The sequence below is a fragment of the Vipera ursinii genome, assembly GCF_947247035.1.
Source record: "Vipera ursinii genome assembly, chromosome: 15".
NCBI classification, from domain to species: Eukaryota; Metazoa; Chordata; class Lepidosauria; order Squamata; family Viperidae; genus Vipera; species Vipera ursinii.
Genome location: NC_139528.1, coordinates 6,444,135 through 6,465,544, shown reverse-complemented (window position 1 = coordinate 6,465,544; position 21,410 = coordinate 6,444,135). Strand labels below are relative to the sequence as shown.

At 46.6% G+C, this 21,410-nt stretch overlaps 2 protein-coding genes across 5 annotated transcripts in view; both read right to left on the bottom strand.

The window, feature by feature from the left end:
* Positions 1-18,280, bottom strand: part of ITGA10 (integrin subunit alpha 10) — a 73,944-nt gene extending 55,664 nt beyond the window's left edge. Inside the window, exons 1-3 of one of the 4 annotated variants that reach the window (XM_083374171.1) lie at positions 18,159-18,280; positions 8,265-8,375; positions 2,407-2,710 (exon numbers count right to left, since the gene is read on the bottom strand). In XM_083374171.1, the coding sequence (XP_083230297.1) occupies positions 2,407-2,494 (88 nt within the window). In that variant the 5' untranslated portion in view covers positions 2,495-2,710; positions 8,265-8,375; positions 18,159-18,280. Of the gene's footprint in view, positions 1-2,406; positions 3,237-8,264; positions 8,376-18,158 lie in introns of those variants that run through there. The other 3 variants (XM_083374172.1, XM_083374173.1, XR_014493832.1) reach the window with 3 other exon arrangements.
* Positions 10,114-12,627, bottom strand: LOC310647096 (toll-like receptor 2; the record flags this gene model as incomplete). The annotated part of the gene is made up of 1 exon (XM_083374067.1): positions 10,114-12,627. The coding sequence occupies one exon, from the start codon at positions 12,625-12,627 to the stop codon at positions 10,114-10,116; it is 2,514 nt and encodes an 837-aa protein (XP_083230193.1).
* Positions 18,281-21,410: the final 3,130 nt, after the last annotated feature.

Below are 21,410 nucleotides of genomic sequence, written 5' to 3'. Positions count from 1 at the left end.
TGATTTGCTGCCTTGGACTCCAGCTGTGACTCTCCCCCCCCACACACACACACACACTCACAAAGCTTTTAGGGGTTCATTTTAAAAAAGTTTTTTTTGAAGATGCATTATCGGAAATTTCAAGCACGCACTTATCTTAAAACTCCGGAGCACCTCACCGAAGTCACTCAGGTATTTACCACCCTATTTTAGTAGTGCGATTCTTGGGGCCCAGCCTACAAAAACCTTGCCCACTTCTGGTATAGCAGGAGGAAATTCTAATAGATGTAAAAAAAAATAATAATGTATCTTAGCTGCAAAAAAATCAGGAGAGCTGCTAGTTGATAGCCAGGAGCTGCAGATTTTGGATTGTCTTTGCTTTACAACTGGTGGTTCTCCAGATGTTTGGGGCCAATATATGACCTGCTTACTTTCCACGATATTTTATATTAAAAGAAAACAGGTTTTGCTTCTATTTCACCAGCCCAGGCTCAGGTACTCTATTCTGTTTTGATTTCAAAAGAAGCCCCCAGTTGGAGCCCATTTATTTATTTTCTCTCTTTTTTTGAAAGAAAAACCCCCCTCCAGCTTTCCTTTGGTTGAGCATTATATTTGGGGTGGAGTGATAGTCACCATGCAGTTGCTACATTTATAAAATAAGTAATTCCCTTAAATTTCCACAGCTAACCTTGCTCCACTAAATTTTATTTGGATGAGTGAACTTTGGGTTAAATTGGTGATTATTTACTGTGGACTTTGGAATATTAAACCCATGAACCAGGCCGTGTGCAGATGCATACAGATAGTCCTCAGGTTACGACCACAATTGAGCCCAAAATTCATGTCGCTAAGTGAGACATTCGTTACGTGTGTTTTGCCCCATTTTACGACTTTTCTTGCAACCAAAGGGATGCAGATTAGGTTTCTCTCTGAGAATTCTCAGCCCCAGGATTTCCTTGTGGTGTCCTATCCTATATATATATATATCAGATTAGGTTTCTCTCTGAGAATTCTCAGCCCCAGGGTTTCTCTCTGAGAATTCTCAGCCCCAGGATTTCCTTGTGGTGTCCTATCCTATATATATATATATATATCAGATTAGGTTTCTCTCTGAGAATTCTCAGCCCCAGGATTTCCTTGTGGTGTCCTATCCTAATCTAAACTCTGTTTAGGTTCTGAGCACAAGAAAAAACAGCACATTGTTGTGTGTGTGTGTGTGTGTGTTTATGAACACTAAGCTATATATTTAAAATTAACACGAGGCGATGTGTGTAATATTTAAAACAAAAGAACTTGTATCGCTGGAAGAAGCAGACAGGTTCAGCAATGCTTTAACCAAATTCCTTATACAGACAATCTTACATAAAAATGCATGAAACAAAATCAGCATCCAGAGCAGCTATAAACCCCAAAGGCCAGAGAATCATCAAGGATTTGTAAAATCCTTTTTCCAGCAAGAAAGCATTTCCCTGCCATTGTTTTGTAATCCTTAGAATAACTCAGTCCAATAGGCCAATCTATTCATCCTAATCAAGTTTGTTCCAGTGCAGAAAAGAAGCAGCCACAGGTAGTCCTCAAAATTGAGCCCCAAACCTCTGTTGTTAAGCGAGGTGTTTGTTAAGTGAGTTTTCCTCTACTTTATTTATTGATTCATTTATTTAACTGGGGAAAAAATTATATAGCTGCCTATTCCCTCGCGGCAATTTTAGGCACCTTACAGAAAATAAAAGAGCATGTAGAAAAATAAATAAATAAAAGTGATTAAAAAAAACCCAAATAGCAATAAAATAATAAACCCCTCACCCATTTTATGACCCTTTTTTGCCACCGTTGTTAAGTGAAACATTGCAGTTGATAAGTTAGGCGCCCGATTGTTAAGCGGATCCGGCTTCCCCCCCCCCTTGACTTTGCTCGCCAGAAGGCCCCAAAAGGGGATCACGTGACCCCGGGACCCTCTGACCGTCATAAATGCGAGTCAGTTGCTGAGCGTTCGCATTTTGATCACGTGATCCCAGGGGGGATGCTGCAAAGATCGTAAGTGTGCAAAACGGTCCTAAGTGCCGTTGTAACTTTGAACGTTCACGAAGTGAACTGTTGTTAAATGGAGGGCTATATAACCTACGCTGGATTCTGGAAATCACCACACCCTGAGCAAAAGAACAAATTAAAAAAGACACGCCAGTTTACTGAGGCAGCTTGAAGGAAAATACATTCTCCGGCTTGAATCTGATTCATTTGCCAAAAAAAGAGGAAGATTTTTGTTTTTTTCTTACATACCCTTCAGTGGTGAAGGTCGGTAGACCTTCCCCACCCTGAGCCACACACACAAACACAGACACACAAACACACTCACACTGAGCCTCCTCCAACTGGGGAGAGGGGGGGCTCCACTTTCGAGAAAGGCACACCCCCCCAACTTTAGCTTACCTGGGAGAAGGAGAAGCAGGAGCCCAGCCAGGCATCCTGAGGGTCCCATCTCTCTCCAAGGCGGCATCCAAAAGGTCCAGGCGGGCATGGCTATCTGGGCATGGCCGAGGCCAGGTGGCCGTCCGTTGCTGCTCGACGAGGCACCTCAAAGGTTGCACTGTCTCCGGCTGCTTTTTCTCACACGCCACCCAAAGTCTCTGTGTGTGTTTCTCCCTCCTTCATCTTGGAAAATATTTTGATTGGCCACTAAAAATAAGCCAGAAGCTCAAGCTTTCCCACCCCGCTGTCACTGGGATGCAACTCGCTTAAAAGAGAGAAAGAAAGAGAGAGAGAGAGAGAGAGAGAGAAAGGGAAAAAAACAAAACACCCCAACCCTGTATTTTGCAGATGCCGAAATAACAAAGGTGGACGTTCAAATTACAAAGCTGGCAAAGGCCGGCGAAGTTGCTCCGAACTGTGGAGATGAAAACTAAAACTCAAAAAAAAAAAAAGCCCCATGGTTGCTATTTTAAAACTTCGACTCAAGCAAAAACGTTTAGTTCTGATCCTAGAGCAAGCATACGTGCCCGATGAATGATCTCTACCATTTTTCACATTTATAAACTGCCAGGCGGAAGACGCAGCTCGTGGCGGTCTCCAATTTCACCCTTCGCCGCACAAATGCGCAACTGGCGGGAATGTTGGCCATCCACAATGAGTTAATTGCTCATAATAAACTTGTTCTCCGAAGGGCCTGAAGGCAGGACAAGAAGCAACGGATGGAAACTAATCCTGCCTGAGCAGGGGGTTAGACTAGATGACCTCCAAGGTCCCTTCCAACTCTATTATTATTATTATTATTATTATTATTATTATTATTATTATTATTATTATTATTATTAACAACAACAACGAGGATGAGATCGAAGCAACCTGGAATTAAGGAGAAATTTCCTAACAGTGAGAACAATTAACCAGTGGAACTGCTTGCCACCAAGAGTTTTGGCTGCTTCATCACTGGAGGCTTTTAAAGAAGAGACTGGAAGCCAATTTGTCTGGAATGGTATAAGGTCTCCTGCTTGAGCAGGGGGTTGGACTAGAAGACCTCCAAGGTCCCTTCCACCTCTGTTATTCGTAACAAGAAAGCAAATAATCAATTGTAACACTAAGTTCATTAATAACATATTGATTTAAATGCTTACCTTTGGGATCTAATTTGCACATAAAATTTAGCTCTGGAATTTGGGAACGGTGGGGTGGACATCCGTCAGGATCAGAACTTTGGACTTAAAGCAAAATGACATTTCCTCCCATCTCAAATTCCAGCTCTCGGCCTCTAATGCCGAGATGGGCAATTTCTCAATTTCTCAAAGCAGGCATCCCTTAATCCCCCCCGGCACCAATTAAAAATGCAAAATATGGTTTTTGTCTCCCCAAGACACAGGCGTCATATAGGAGCATAGAGGTTTTGCTTTCTGACTCTGTCGTTCAAATTTCCTTCATTTACCACATTTCGTTTAGTGACCGTTTGACATTACAACGGCACTAAAGTGACTTACGACCGTTTCTCACACTTAGAACTGTTGCAGCCTCCCCAGGGTTCACGTGATCAAAATTCGGAGGCTTGGCAACTGACATGTACTTATGACGGTTGCAGCGTCCCCGAGGTCACGTGATCCCCTTTTGCGAGCAACCTTGTGACTAATTTAACAACCGCGGCGACTCACTTAACAACGGTGGCGAGAAAGGTCGTCAAACGGGGCAAAATTCACTTGGGAAATGTCTCACTTAGCAGCAGAAATGTGGGGTTCAATTGTGGTCGTAAGCCGAGGACGGCCTGTGTTTGCACTTTTTCACACTCGTGAAGTATTTGCAGCTCGGAGAGAATGGCAGAGCCACAAAACTGATCAAAGATCAGACTTTAAAGTGCTACAAGGTTTTGCTGATTTAAAAGAAACAACAAAACAACAACCCACCACCACCTTTCCAAGGAGTTTCGCCTGCATATTGAACTGAGTTTGACGTCTGCAAGCTTTTAAGTAACGCAGGACTCTTCAATGGGTAAATCCACCCTGTGCTGCTCCAAAGTTTGCAGAAAGCCTGTTGGGAACAACTTTTGCTTACGAAAAGAAAGCAAAGATTCTGGTTTTTCAAACACTTGTGCTTCTCTCTCTCTGTCTCTCTCTCTCTCTCTCTCTCTCTTTTCTCTTTTTTTGCTGAAAAGCCTTGGTATTTCTCCTTGAATTGCAAATTCCTGTGCAGGAGGAAAAATGTTTTGCAGATTTTTGTGGAATACAAGTAGAAGCTTTGTGCAACTGGAACCCTGAATTAGGAATTTGCCACAAAGCTCAGATCTGAGCAGGAGACCAATTCTCGAACCAATTTATTTTCCTTCCAAATTTAAATCCAGCCCAATCCAATCCCCCCCTCCTCTCTTTTATGAGCCGTATCAGGGGTATTTGGGAGAGATAAGTTTTGCTATGCCTGCTTCACCCATCTATTTGGCAGGACCATACCGGAGTCCCCCCGCCTCATTTTGGGTCACTTTGGGGGTCTTCAAAAGCTTCCTTGGTTTGAGTCTGGAGCAGAATAAGGGGTACTGATCTTGGGAAAGAGTTTCAAACACCCTCCAGGGCCCTCAGAGCCTGTGTTCGGTTCCAAACGCCTCACTTTAAGATTTAGAGAACTTGGAAGAGATTTGATTTTGCCCCCCACCCCAAAAAAAACTCCTTGAAGTGGGGTGTCTCTTTTCTCCTTTAGAAATCCGGGGGATGGGGGGGAGCTAACCTTGTTAGTATGTGGCTTATCTGGTATAATAAGGTTTTTATTTTTAAACCTTTTTATATAGTCCTCGAATTACGACCACAACTGAGCCCAACATTTATGTTGCTAAGTGAGACATTTGCTAAGAGAGTTTTGCCCCATCTTACAACTTTCCTTGCCACGTTGGTGAAGCGAATCACTGTGCTTGTTAACTTAGTAACCCGGTTGTTAAGTCAACTTGTCTTGCCCACTGACTTTTGCTTGTCAGAAGGTCGCAAACGGGGATCACCACACACACACACACACACACACACACACACACACCCCGGGACACAGCAAAGGCCATAAAATTTTGATCATGTAGCCATGGGGATGCTGCAACAGCTATAGGTATGAAAAACGGTTGTAAGTCACTCTTTTTCCATACCGTTGTAACTTTGAACAGTCAATTCATTTAATTTAATTTAATTATTACATTTTTATACCGCCCTTCTCCTGAAGGACTCAGGGCGGTGTACAGGGCAATAAATACAAAACAGAATACAAAAGTTAAAAATGAATTAAATAAGTGCCCACAATTAAAACAGTAATTAAAAAATATTAAAACCCCTACCCTAACCCATCAGACCAGGTCAGACTGCTCAAATAAATACGTTTTTAGGTCGTGCCGGAAGGAGCGAAGGTCGGGGGCCGCCCGGAGCTCAACCGGCAAGCGGTTCCATAGGTCTGGCGCGCCCACAGAGAACGCCTTCCCCCTGGGGGCCACCAATCGACATTCTCTGATCGGAGGCACCCTGAGGAGGCCCTCTCTGTGGGAGTGCACTGGACGGAGGGAAGTTGATGCCGGCAGCAGGTGCTGCCGTAGGTAATCCGGACCCATGCCATGTACTGCTAATTAAATTAAATGCACTGCTAAATTAAATGCACTGCTTTACATCGAGGACTCCCTGTACCGTGATATATACAGTACAGTAACAGAAAAGAAATGCATAATTAAACCGTGGAACTCCTTGCCACCAGATAGGAGGTCCTTTTTAATTAGAGGGTTGTTTATATGCAACCGGGCAGATCCCACGTTACAAATCTGGAAAATTATTTGCTACCTCCAGAGACACCAGCCACTGTACAGGTAGTTTGTCTTTCAACCTAGAAGTTTCTTAAGAGACTCTCAGACATAAAGAGCGCTCTGGGTTCCCACACGCTTCCTTATTCCAGGCTAATAATTCTCTCCGGGTTGTATTTTGGAAGAAAAACTGCACGTCTGTGATGTAAGCTTTCTGATAAGAGGCACTTTATTTGAATTTATTAGCTGCCTAGCCCCAGTACATATACATTGTAGAGACAGTCCTCGACTTACGACCACTGTTGAGCCCAAAATGTCCGAGACAGTTAAGTGAATTTTGCCCCGTTTTACGACCTTCTTCGCCACGGCTGTTAAGCGAATCACTGCACTCGTTAAGTTAGCGACACGGTTGTTAAGTGAATCTGGCTTCCCCCATTGACTTTGCTTGTCAGAAGGTCACAAAAGGGGGACCACAGGACCCCGGGACACGGCGACCGTCATAAGTACGAGTCAGTTGCCAAGCGTCTGAATTTTGATCACATGACCAGGTGGAATGCTGTGAGGGTCATATGTCTGAAAAACGATCCTAAGTCCCTTTTTTTTCAGCGGCGCTGTAACTTTGAACGGTCACTAAATGAGCTGTTGTAAATCGAGGACTACTCGTACTGTGCCTGCATTTCAGGGGCAGCTGTTTCTTTTGCAAACCGTCTCTCTTTCGTTGACGTGTAATTTTTATATTATCCCTTCCTTCTCATGCGTCCACGCACTATTCAGAGCAGCTAGAAATGATTAGAGGGGATGCCCCCAAATTAATACATAAATGAAACAAAAGAAAAAAAATACACACACACACACACACACAAAGCAATTTTAGAAAACAAATCCTCTTCCTCCTGGGATTATTCCTGAAAAATTCCAACCTTTTATCCACCACTGCCCTCTGCTGGACAGATAGCGGCATTGCACATTTATATTTTATGCCCTTTTTCAGAAAGAGATGCCGTGTCTCTCTCTGCTCAGGAGACTGTTCTTTCTGTTGATTTGTCAGCGAGAGTTGTCAATCTGCCCTTGAGGACCACCCGGAGGCTTCAGCTGGTGCAGAATGCAGCTGCGCGAGTCGTGATGGGGTCTCCCGATACTCCCATGTACTTTGTAATAATGCCGCTTGGGTGTGTGTGTGTGTGAAAGCCCTAATAAGCAGGCATATACATAGAATGAAGGCTACTGCTAAGCTTGTAAGCCGCCCTGAGTCTTCGGAGAAGGGCGGGATATAAATGGAATTAAAATTAAAAAAAAAATTGGCTTCCAGTTGCCCTTCAGGTGAGATTCAAGGTGCTGGTGATGACCTATAAAGCCCTAAATGGCTTGGGTCCGGGATATTTGAGGGAACACCTGCTGCCAGCATCAAGTTCCCTTCATCCAGTGCGCTCCCACAGGGAGGGTCTCCTCAGGGTGCCGCCGGTTAAAGACTGCCGGCGGGTAACACCCAGGGGTAGGGCCTTCTCAGTGGGTGCGCCTGCCCTGTGGAACCAGCTGCCTGCAGAGCTTAGGACTGCCCCCAACCTCCGTTCATTCTGCCGGGACCTGAAGACCTGGCTCTTCGAGCTCTCTGGCCCAGGCTGAGAATTTTTTAATTTTAATTTTAACTGGGTTTTAATTTTCTCAGGGTTCTATTTAATCTTTTTTAATTTGTTTTAACGTTTGTACTGACTTTCTTTTAAATGCCCTGTAAACCGCCCTGAGTCCGTCGGGAAAGGGCGGTATATAAATCTAAATAAATAAACAAATAAATCGTCTTTGACAAGGTTTTCCCACTTCCTGGCAGCCCTGAGATTTCCAGGGCTCCCATCTAGAACGGAAAGACTTTTTCCCACTTCAACTGTTTGATTGCTGCCAAGGTCAATGGGATCCTGCCACAGGCACGTCACAGTAATTAGCAACGGCACTGAAGACTTATATACCGCTTCGTGGTGCTTTACAGCCCTCTCTAAGCGGTTTACAGTCAGCATATTGCGCCCCCCGCGCCCCCAATCTGAGTCCTCATTTTACGTACCTTGGAAGGATGGAAAGCTGAGTCAAACTTGAGCCGGTCAGGATCAAACTCTTGGCAGTGGGCAGAATTAGCCTGCAATGTTGCATTCCAACCACTGCGCCACCACGGCTCCTAAATTAAAACCATTGCAAAATGCTGAACATTTCAGAGAAAACTGTAAGATACAAAATGACCATTTAAAAAGCTTTAATTGTAAAAGCAGACAAAGGACAGCAATAACACTGCTGTACAACATTGACTATTGGGCTGACAATGACAGCTCCCACCCATCAATCAAAAGCCCTAAATGGTCCTGCCTTGGGGCATCAGAGATCAGCATCAACACTCGGAACAGCTCAAAAAAATGACTGTGACCCAGGAACAGCGTCACACGTTCCTATCTAGAGCGGTATTTATACAGATAGTCCTCTACTTGCGGCCGCAATTGAGCCCAAAATCTATGTTGCCAAGTGAGAAATTGTTAAGTGAGCTTTGCCCCATTTTATGACTTTTCTTGCCACAGTTGTTAAGTGAATCCCTGTTAAATTAGCAACGTGGTTGTTAAGTGGATCTGGCTTCCCCACTGAAACACTGGACGACACTGAGGGACACCCGAATGGCCGAGTCAACACAGCGGCTGTCCCAGGACCGCAGGTTTGCCATGTAAAGTAGAAACATCCCTGCAGTCTGTAAACCACGATTCACAGTTTCTTAGTACTGTATTCTGAGAAACAAATGTGCAACATTGGCGAGGCTTCTGTGGACCAGGTGGCCTCCAAGGTCCCTTCCAATTCTGTTCTTCTGCAATTCGGTTCACCCCGAGGTCGTGGGAACGGAAAACCAAGGAAGAGTAAGTTGAATGGAATTCCCCTGGTACAGAACGATATTGACAGGCTGGTTCTACGTAACATGCTTAGCCTGGGTCTAAATTAAAAAAATTTGGGGATTGTGTACAACATACGGAACCTTAAGCTATGCCAATCAGATAGAAAAACAAGCCCATCCTGTGAGCATTTTGGTTTTGGCTTAGCATGCTGCATGAACTCAGTCATAGCAATTCATAAACCATGGTCTACGGCTTGAACATTATCTATAAATCCAGCCACTGCAGCTTCCTTAATAAACCATGATTTAAAAAAATCCCTAGATGTGAACTCAGCTGTTAAATTCTAATGTCCCTCTAGGCTTAAACTAAGTCCTATGTTTAACGCTGCTAACACTGGATGTTTTTTTCATTGACAACAGATGGAAATGTACCCATTTTTTCGCTTTCGCTTGTAGAGTTAGATGATGCTGGGAGGGAGGGGGATGTGAATGAGAGTCCAGCTAGACATAACAGCACTAAACTTAGCCTGGGAATCAAGGTTACTGAGCCCAGAGCTGATAAAGAATTGGCCGGCTGGAGAGCTGGAGAGGAAGCCCGTGCTTCAAGCTAATTGGGGAATGTGATTTATGACTATAAATTGGAGGAGGGAATTGTGCTTTGATACTAGGTGCCCAGGGGAGGTTATGTAGTGCCAATGTTATGCTACTCGAATAAAAGAACCTTTAAGGTAAACAATGCCTCGAAGTTCTTTTGAAGAGTTTCATCTGTCGGAATCATGACACCATGATTTTTTTAAAAAATCACTAGATGTGAACTCAGCTGTTAAAATTCTAATGTTCCTCTAGGTCAGGGGTAGGCAACCTTGGCTCTTTTATGACTCGTGGACTTCAACTCCCAGAATTCCTGAGCCAGCATGGCTCAGCATGGAAACCTCTCCTTTTCCCCTCAGTGTGGCTGGCTCGGGAATTCTGGGAGTTGAAGTCCACAAGTCATAAAAGAGCCAAGGTTTGCCTACCCCTGCTCTAGGCTTAAACTAAGTCCTCTTTAACAAGCTGGCACAGTGTCTGTGCTAGCCACATTATCCATTTCGAGCTTATCGTCAGCCGTGCCGTCTGTTCCCCAAGTGACGTTCCCCAGATCGTCCTTGGGGTCTTTCCTGATTGCCTTGGCCTTCCCCAGGACAGACACCAGCTGCACCCAGAAGAAGGCCTGGCGACTGGGCTCCGAAGGCCACTCCAAGTAAGTCCGTTTGCTGAGCATCTTCCTCAGCCTGCAAAATTTCTTTGGCAGAGCTTGGGGGTCGATGGCTTCCTTCACCACCAAGACCACGTCCTCGAAGCTCAGCCCCACTGCCCGCTGGTGGGCAAAGTAGAGCTCGTAATTGCACCAGTCACTGTCGACAAAGCTGCGCGAGAGAACGAAAATGATTTTGTGACTGTTTTCAATGTTCTCAATGATGTTGTCGATGATCCAGCGGCCAGGCATGAAATCCCGCTCGTGAATGCAGATCCGGTACGGTGGGGTGGAGGCCTCCAGCCTACGGAGCAGTTCCTGCCTGACCCAGTCCGCGTCGGAGCAGCTGTACGAGATGAAGGCGTGGTAGGCAAAGTCTCGCGTCAGTGGGGAGTGGCGGGCCCGATACTTGGAGCGCACAACTTGGACGGTGGCCTTGAGGTACCAGGGGACATGGAACCACCAACACAAGACCAGGACGACAGTCACCACAACGGCCGTGATGGAGACAGCAATGGCCACCACCACCATGACGCTACACTGGGTCAGCCTGGGCGCATAAGCCACCACAGCCGTATCAAGGAGGGACTCGGGGTGATAGCAGGTCCACCCGTTGGGCCAGTCCACAATCTGCAACTTGCCGTTCTTCAGGGTCTCCTGAAGGAAGCTGTAGAGGTCACAGACGCAATGGTAAGGATTGTTCCCCGCTTTCAGCTCTGTGAGCTGCGGCATGTTCCTGAAGGAACCTTGGTTGATGACACCAAAGGAGTTACTATCCACCGCCAAAACCCTCAGATTTGGACATCTCCATTCTGTCGGGATAAACTTGATCTTGTTCCCGCTCAGCCGCAGCTCTTGGAGGTCCACCGCAACCTCAAAGTAGCTCATCTCCAGACGTTCCAGCTGAGAGTAGGACAAATCCAGGAACTGCAACCTGGTGGGAAGGCACTTGAAGATCTCCACTGTGACAATGTTGTAAGCCAGATCCAACCAGACGAGAGTGGGGCTCCAAACACACGGCAAATCCTTACAGCTCCCGATTCGATTGTGGCTCAGATCTAGCTTAGATAGCCGGGGCCAGCTGGACGTCAGCTTGGAAACTATGTCCAAGTAAGTTAATCCGTTGTTGCTAAGATTGAACTGCTCCAGCCTGGGCATGATTCCTTGATACAGACAGCCTTCGTTGTAGATGTAGCCATCTAACAAGCGGTTACTAGAAACATCCAGGGCCACCACGTTCCTCATTTCCCCCCAGGCATCGCAGGGCACAAAATTAAAGTTAACATTGAGGATAGACAGGTACATCACTCCGGAAAACCAAGTAAAAGTCCAGTCAAAGCGCAAAATGTCGGGGTTGCTGATGTCCTTCAACAACAAATGTCGAAGGGTCAGGTTGGCGATGCCGGCTTCAGGCGGCTTCCACTTGGGAGAGCGGGCAAAATCGATGGCAATGAAGGAGAGGTCTCGCACACGAGACCTCTGGACGTTTAGGAGGACCAAACGCAGCAGGTTCTCGTTGAACTTCCCCCGGTAGAAGACCAGCTTTTCCACGTCGACCTCCGGCAAGCTGGCAAAGAGGTCCGTGGAGTCGGTGTAGTAGGTGAACTCAAAGAGGTTACGGAAACGGAGGTACTGAAGCTGCTTCCCCTTCAAGTCACGGAACATAAGGGGCAAAGCCTCCGGGTTTCTATCCAGGGCGATGTCGCACCAAAGTTCGGTGGTGTTGAGCTTAGAGAAGGCCCCTTCTTGATACTCGGTCAAACCGGAAGCGGTTTTCAGGAAGAACTTCTTTAAGGGAAGGTCCTTCAGGGGAGTGAAGTCTTCACTGCCCACCTTGTAAATAACGGGGCCGCCCAGGGAGAACTCTTCGAGGTTCTTCAGCGAGCTGAAGACCCCGTCCAGCCTTGAGAAAGGATAAAGGTTGTTGGAGATGGACAAGGCGGTGAGTTTCTTCAAAGGCATCAAGGCCAGAGAAGGGATCTCTCCTAAGGAGTTGTTGAAGAGACTCAGCTTCTGCAGAAGGATATTGGAGGCGAAGGAGTCATTGGCAATAGAGAAGATGTGGTTGTAACCCAGGTCCAACTCTTTCAGCTGGGTCAACGAGGAGAAGTCCGCAGAGCCAATCTGTTCTATCTTATTGTAGGAAAGGTCCAATTTCTCCAGAGTGCTGGGAAGGTCCTGAGGGACTTGGAGCAGCTTTTGGCCTCGGCAAGGAGCGACAGTGTTGGAGACAATCTGGCAAGGAGACGGCACGGCACGCTGGGCCCAGCCCAGGAATACCAAGCACAGAACCAGGAAGAGGTCCGCCAGTGGGGAAGGTCCCATGCCACTTCTTCATTTTCCGATTCTTCCGTCCTAGGCGGGGAAAAAAACCAAAATAGAAGGCAGTCAATGTGGATTTTCCCCAGGGAGGAGGGGGAAAAATAATAATAATACTTCCCCTCTATCTTTCTCTCACAATCTTACTACATTCAGTAGAGGTAAAAGAATTGGAATTAGAGTAATAGAGTTGGGAGGGACCTTGTAGGTCATCTAGTCCAACCCCCCCCCGCCCGAGCAGGAGACCCTACTACGCCATTTCTGACAGACCTTATGTGAAGGATAACACCGGGTTTTAAGGAGCGGTAGGGTGGCAGATGCTTTGCACAAAACAGTTCAGAACTTCGGATCCGGGTCATCGGGAAACCAGAATCTGGGGCTGGAGGGACTTTAAAAGGGGGACGTGGGTCCATTAAGCCCTGCTTGAGGAGGCCGCTTTGCTCTCAACAACCCAAGATACAAAACAAAACGCAAGAAGAGGCAGCTTGGCACACACCTGGGGCTGTAAGAGGGAGGCTGGAGGCCTGTGGTGGCCATCCTTTTCCCATTTGGGGCTACAAGGAGGGACGTAATCTTTCCAAACGCTGAGCCAGCCTGCTTATGAGTCAGAAGAGGGCCCTGGGTCCGGCTGCTATGGCAGCCGCCGGCTGAAAAAAAGGCAATTTCCTCACGAAGGGGCTGATGCCCGCAGCAGCTGCTTTGCCCTGGCAAAGTTTACACCTGCTTGCTTGCAGTGACTGACAAAAGCCGAGATCATGTTTACACCAGGCGGGGAAAAACTTGCTCCCAGGTCCTGCGCAATCTTCCAGGCAATGAACAATGGGAGATAATTGAGCCTCTCTCCCCCCCCCCCACCACCACCGCCTGCCCCCTCCAGTTCCAGGAATTCTGAAACCAATGGTGAGAAATCCTGTCAGACCTGCCATCTTTGGCTTGGCGCCTTGCTGGCATCCTGCCCTTAGCTACTAGGGGGAGGAAGGAGAGGAAATGGCACCTAGCAATAGCACTTGGACTTATGTGCTGCTTTGCAGCGCTTGACAGCCCTCTCTAAGCGGCTTATGGAGCCAGCCTGTTGCCCCCAACCCCAAAACGGGTCCTCGTTTTACTGACTTCAGAAGGATGGAAGGCGGGGTTAGCCTCGAGCCGGCGAGAATCGAACTGCTGGCAGTGGGCAGAATTAGAATGAGGAACAGAAATAGAAATTAGGCTTATATCCCGCTTCACAGCGCTTTACAGCCCTCTCTAAGCAGTTTTACCGAGTCAGCCTTTTGCCCTCCCAACAGTCTGGGTCTTCATTTTAGCAACTTCGGAAGGATGGAAGGCTGAGGGATCAGGATCGAACTGCTGGCAGTGGGCAGAATTAGCCTGCAAAGCTGCATTCTAACCACTGCACCACCACAGCTCCTCATGGGGACTAAGCATGTATTGGGATAGAGATGAGAAACAAGGGGTGTGTGTGTGGAATGACAGGCTGAGAAAGCAGCCCATGCCAGTCTTTGAGGCTGTGAATGTTGGGAATGGAATGCGAATTGCAACGAACATCCCAGCCGTTCCCAAAACACCTAGACAGCACAGGTGAACTGGTCAAGGGGGAGGGTCAGGGTGAAGGGGAAAAGTTTGTAAACGTTTGTGCGGGAGCTTTAATCCTAGTTTTGCTTTTTGTTTGCAAGTACTAATCCTTAGTAAAAAGAACCTAGCGCTTTAACCAAATGGAGTCCAGAGTCTTTTTTTCCTAGAGACCCAGCTGGGGGAGTAGCTCTGACAGATCCTGGGAAACACCTAGGGCACCACAGGTCCTTGGTAATGAAATCCCTGAAGTCTTGTTTTAGACTAGACTAGACTAGAAGAGAGTAGAGTAGAATAGAATAGAGTAGAAGAATAGAATAGAATGGAATGGAATGGAATCGAATCGAATGGAATGGAATGGATTGGAATAAATAGAATAAAATGGAATAACAGAACAGAATAGAATAACAGAACAGAACAGAATAGAGTAACAGAACAGAGTAACAACAGAATGGAATAGAACAGAATAGAATAACAGAATAGAGTAGAAGAACAGAACAGAACAGAATAACAGAACAGAAGAATGGAATAGAATAGAATAGAATAGAATAGAATAGAATAGAATAGAATAGAATAGAATGGAATGGAATGGAATGGAATGGAATGGAATGGAATGGAATGGAATGGAATAGAATATGGAATAGGAATAGGAATAGGAATAGGAATAGGAATAGGAATAAGAATAGGAATAGGAATAGGAATGAATAGAATAGAATAGAATAGAATAGAATAGAATAGAATAGAATAGAATAGAATAGAATAGAATAGAATAGAATAGAGGTGGAAGGGACCTTGGAGGTCTTCCAGTCCAGCCCCCTGCTCAAGCAGGAGAATCTATGACACGAAGTATTACTCCAGCTTTATAAAAGCCTATAGCGAGACCAGACCTGGAAGAACTTCATCCAGTTTTTGTCACCACATTATTAAAAAAATTTTTTGAGACCTTGGAAAAAGTTCAGAGATCAAATCCCACCTGCAAAGGAGGTCCAGCTTTCCCCCAAATTCCTCCCTCCAATTTTACTAGCCTCTTCAATGCAACGTTCAAAACGAAAGGTCAAGGCAGAGGCTCAATCACGAATGAGCGATCAAGAATATATTGAATTTTATCATGGCCATCAAACCACCGAGTTTCCTCCTCCAACATTCTTTGCTTCAACAATCAGGAACAAACAAAAAAAATGCCACTGCTTGCCAAAATTTGCTTTCCTGGACTTCCAGTGCACCTGCAAAGGATCATCCAGGCTGCACCCTTCGCTTATGGAATCTAGTCTTTTAGGCAGAACAGCCCCCCCCCCCCCAAAAGGTACATGGGGCTAGGTTTCCCCAGCCTGAATAAAGGAAAGAAGCCTACACCATGAGGGTGAAGAGTCTGCATTCACACAGCATTATTTACCCATGTGAGCTCATCCTAGTTCACTCAATTAATTCAACGTTTCGAGACTGCCCGCCAGGAGATAACCAAAACTCTTCAAGGGGAAATAAAGCACGTCTGAGGTCTGTGAACTATCTTGCATTAATTTCTTTGAAAAATCATAATGGAGCCTTGGTGGAGCAGTGGGCTAATGCCTCCTTAAGTAACACCAGCTGCCTGCCATTAGTGCAGGTTCGAGTCCCACCAGGCTCAAGGTTGACTCAGCCTTCCATCCTTCCGAGGTAGGTAAAATGAGGACCCAGATTGTTGGGGGCAATTAAGCTGACTTTGTAATAATGCCGCTTGGGGGGGCGTGAAAGCTCTAATAAGCAGGCATATACATAGAATGAAGGCTACTGCTAAGCTTGTAAGCCGCCCTGAGTCTTCGGAGAAGGGCGGGATATAAAATGGAATTAAAATAAATAAAAAAATAATAATACAGGTAGTCCCCGACTTACAACAGTTCATTTAGTGACCGTCCAACACTGAAAAAAAGCAACTTACGACCGTTTTTCACACTTACGACCATTGCAGCATCCCCCTGGTCATGTGATCAAAATTCGGGTGCTTGGCAACTGACTCGTACTTATGACGGCTGTTGTGTCCAATGGTCAAGCAATCCCCTTTGGCGACCTTCCGACAAGCAAAGTCAATAGGAAAGCCGGAGTCACTTAACAGCCGGGTTAGTAACTTATCCACTGCAACGATTCGCTTAGCGACTCTGCCAAGAAAGGTCATAAAATGAGGCAAAACTCACTTAACAAATGTCTCACTTAACCAGAGATTTTGATCTCAATTTGTGGTTGTAAGTTGAGGACTCTCTGCAGAGTTTCACAACATGCTAAACTTCAAACCTGAGTCAACGAACTGTAGGATATTCATATGAAACCACATCGCACGATGGTCTCGTTCACACAACACATGGAGACAAGGATTGAGTTTAACAACCTGCTCAACCACAAGCAACTCAGCCACTTTACGCCTCATTTTGGCATGTTGTGTGGACCCTTGCCAGTAATGCTAGCAGGTCATTGTTCTTTGGAAGCCAGCACAGAGCTGTCAGACAAGCCACGGAAAGCCACCATCCGATGCTGGGCTGGCAGGCCAAGCTACCTCACAGGGCTGCTGTAAGAAAGGGTGTGTTATGCGAGTGTCTCTGAAATAAAATAGAAAGCTAAGAAAGAGAGATTTCAAACAAATTAGCCAGGTGGGCAAAAACTACAGTGGCTGTCAAGTTATAATACTTCCTCCCTGCAGTGAACATCATCATGTTTTGGTCCCCACGATGTAAAAAAAAAATGTCGGGAGTCTAGAAAGAGTGCAGAGAAGAGCAACAAAGATGATCAGGGGACTGGAGGCTAAAACATATAAGGAACAGTTGCTGGAATTGGGTAGGTCTAGTAGTGTAATGAAGAGAAGGACGAGGGGGGGACATGATAGCAGGATTCCAATATTTGAGGGGCTGCCCCAAAGAAGAGGAGGGGGTCAACTTATTGTCCGAAGGACCAGAGGGCAGGACAAGAGGCAACAGATGGAAACTAACCCAGGAGAGAAGCAACCTGGAACTAAGGAGAAACTTCCTAACAGTTAGAACAATTAACCAGTGGAACAACCTGCCTCCAGAAGTGGTGGGTGCTCCAACACTGAAAGTTTTTAAGAAGAGACTGGCCAGCCACTTATCGGAAATGAAGTAGGGCTTCCTGCCTGAGCAGGGGGTTGGACTAGAAGACCTCCAAGGTCCCTTCCAACTCTGCTATTCTGTTATAATAAATTAAGAAGGCCAAGCAAAAAGTTGGTAAAACACAATAAAGATAAAATCAATGATCAGGTTAAGTCCTTACTGCAATGGAAACAGTTTAAAGGTTTTAGTAATCCATTCGCTCCATGATCTCCTATGCAAACCAGATACTCACCAATGACTAGAAGCTTAGAAACTCACAAAGGTTTCAGATGTTTGGCAACTGACTCATATTTTTGACGGTCGCAGGGTCCCGGCGTCACATGATCCCCTTTTGCGACATCGGACCAGCAAAGTCAAGGGGGAAAGCCAGATCCACTTAACAACCGGGTTACTGACCTAACAACTGCGGTGATTCACTTAACAACTGTGGCAAGAAATGTCATAAAACAGGGCAGAACTCATTTAACTGTCCCACTTAGCAACAGAAATTTTCAGTTCAATAAGTCAAGGATTACTTGTATCTACATTCCCATGTAACATTTACAAACACACATACACGCCACTTCCTGCATGAAGACATAATATACTTAGCCGCGTTCACAAAACTATCCACTGAGGTTTGCAAAAGACTTCCCGGTGAAAACTGTGCTTTGTGCAAAAAAAAGAAGGGGTAAACAAAACACGGCTTAACAAGTCGGCGCAAACCCAAGTTGGGGCTGGCTTCCCCAGCACACTTAACTCGGATATTCCCTCCTATTGCAAACACTTAACTGAGTCGTGGAGTAAGCAAATGGATCGCACTAATTTAATTAATTAATCTTTAGTGCCACTAAAGATAGCCCCAAAGGTGTGGATGCAGCCGCCGCGTCCTCCACTGACCTGGTTCAGCATGACGCGTGAACGGGGCACAGGTGCCCGCAGAAACACCGCCTGCAACGGCAGTCAAGCCCCTCGGGGGTCGAGTCGACGCGTGTCGTCGGGACGAGCGCTCCGCGATCGCTTTTCCGGGCGGGATCAGCTGGAAACGCAGCGAGCAGCACCGACTATTCCCGACCAGAGGCGGCGCCAGAGAGGCGTCTGTCCGCTAGGCTAGGAGGGGCTTCACGAGGGATGCCCCGCCCCCTGCCCCGCCCCCTCCCACAGAGGAGCTGCCAGGACATAAAAGCACATCGCCCCCCCCATTAACTCCGAGGAAAAGGGCGTGGCTCCCTCTTAAAGGGCCAGCTCCCCTTTTACTCCTCCTCGGCTCCTATTGACTTCTTGAGCCGGGGCGCTCTTGCGGACGTTGGAAAGCGGCACATTAAGAAAGCTGGTCGGTCAATCAATCAGAATAGAGCTGGAAGGGACCTTGGAGGTCTTCTAGTCCAGCCCCCCCCCCCCCCCGCTCAAGCAGGAGACCCTATACCAGGGCTTTTCAAACTTGGCCCTTTTATGACTGGTGGACTTCAACTCCCAGAATTCCTCAGCCAGCATTTCTGGCTGAGGAATTCTGGGAGTTGAAGTCCAGCAGTCATAAAAGGGCCAAGTTTGAAGACCCCTGCCCTATACCATTTCGGATAAATGGATGTCCAATCTCTTCTTTAAAACATCCGGTGATGGAGCACCCACAACTTCTGGTGGCAAGCTGTTCCACTGGTTGATTATTCTCACTGTTAGGAAGTTTCGCCTTAGTTCCAGGTTGCTTCTCTCCTTGATTATTTTCCATCCCTTGCTTCTTGCCTTCTGGTGCTTCCCCCCCCCCCCCCACTCTTCTTTGTGGCAGCCCCTCAAAATATTGGGAAACAGCCAATCCTTCCTCTTTGTTAAACTAACCACCCCTAGTTCCCTTAATCCTTCCTGGTAGGGTTTAACCTCCCTAGCAGAATAACAACGAGTCCGAAGGGACCTTGGAGGTCATCTAGTCTGACCCCGCTGCCGAAGCAGGAGATCCGATCCTAACTCAGACAGAGGGCAGTCCAGTCTCTTCTGGAAAGCCTCCCACAACTTCTGAAGGCAAACTTCTGCTGCCTTGGTGGACTGTTCTCACCGTCAGAAAAGTTTCCCCTTATTTCCAGGCTGACCTCTCGCCTTGATCAGTTCCCATCCGTCATTCCTTGTCTGGCCTTACTCTGGTGAGTAAGCTCCCTTGCGTTATTAAAGGTAAAAGGTAAAGCTTCCCCCGCACATGCGTGCTAGTCGTTTCCGACTCTAGGGGCCGGTGCTCATCTCCGTTTCAAAGCCGAAGAGCCAGCGCTTGTCCGAGGACGTCTCCGTGGTCATGTGGCCGGCATGACTAGACACCAAACGTGCACAGAATGCTGTGACCTTCCCACCGTCGTGGTCCCTGTTTTTCTCCTTGCATTTTTACGTGTTTTCGAACTGCTAGGTTGGCAGAAGCTGGGACGAGTAACGGGCGCTCACTCTGCTACGCGGCACTCGGGATTCGACCCGCCAAACTGCTGACCTTCTGATCGACAAGCTCAGCGTCCTAACCCACTGAGCCACCGCGTCTCTCTTGCATTATTAAAGTAGGCTAATACCTCCTGATGCTGCACCTGTCAGGTGACTGCCTGCCCACCCGCTGGCCGAAAAGGGTGAAGGAAATGCCTTGGCAGGAAAAAGTCATTTCAACATCTTGTCCCACTCAGTGGGGAGAACTCAGTCTCCCTCGGAAGAAAAAGGCAGAAATTCACCTTTCTTCAGTTTAGGCAAAGCGAAAGAGCAATTTTTCAACCACTTGGCCCTTGCCAGGAACAGGTGAGTTTCACATCAAAACACCGTCTGCATCTTCCCAGCGCTGATCTCAGCCAGGCTGGCAACATTAACAAGGGTGGGGCAATCAAACGTCTGTTTCAATTCCCAGCTTGGCTTTTTATTTATTTTTAATTACATCTTCAGTAGACACATCGGCCCAGTTCCAGCAACTCTTTAAAAATTGTTCCCTGTCCATGTAGTAGAAAATATGGAGAAAATAAATCAGGGCTTAAGAGACAGTCTGTAGCGCCGGACTCGCCTTCCCAAAATCTGTCCTGTGGCTGAAATTGGTTCACGGGTAAGTGCTCGACTTGCGGCCTCAATGGAGCCTGAGAATTTCTGTCGTTAAGCGAGAGGTTTGTTAAGTGAGTTTTGCATCGTTTCGTGACTTCTCTTGCCACGGTTGCTGAGCGAATCACTGCAGTTGTTAAGTTAGTGACACAGTTGTTAAGTGAATCTGGCTTCCCCCATTGACTTTGCTTGTCAGAAGGTCGCAAAAGGGGATCACGTGACCCCGGAACACTGGAACCGTCATAAGTATGAACCAGTTGGCAAGCCTGTGAATTTTGATCATGTGACCATGGGGATGCTGCAACGGTCATAAGTGTGAAAAACGGTCACAGGTCACTTTTTTCAGTGCCGTTATAACTTTGAACGGTCATTAAATGAACTCTTATACGTCCAGGAGTACCTGTATTCATTTATCATATTTAGGAACCATCCAGCTCCCTCACAGGAGGACTCTGGGTAGTGTACAAATAAAATATTAAAAGCATAAAAACAGTGCAGGGATTCCTTGAGGTACAAGTGTTCATTTAGCGACCAGTTACAACAGCACTGAAAAAAGTGACTTATGACCGTTTCTCACAGTTACGACCTCTGCAGCATCCCCAAGGTCACGCGATCAAAATTCAGATGCTTGGCAACTGACTCGTATTTATGATGGTCGCAGCGTCCCGGGGTTTGTGTGTGTGTGTGTGTGTGTGTGTGTGTGTGTGTGTGTGTGTGTGTGTGAGGCAATCCCCTTTTGCGACCTTCTGACAAAGTCAAGAGGGGAAGCCAGATTCGCTTAATAACCGTGTTACTAACTTATCAACTGCAGTGATTCACTTAGCAACGGTGACCAGAAAGGTCGTATAACGGGGCAAACCCCATTTAACAAAGGTCTCACTCAAGGACAGACATTTCGGGCCCCATTGCAGTCATACTTCGGAGGACTACCCCTATATGGAAATTTAGATGTGGCAAACCAGGTTAAAAATAAAATAAAAGGGTTGTTTCAGTTGCAAGTCTCTCTCTAGCCATGTTCAGAGTGCATCTCCAAAGCATCAGGAAAATGGCCACTCTGGGCAGGGGTCTTATTTCTTCCCCCTCCTCTTCCCCCCTCCTTTGGTTATG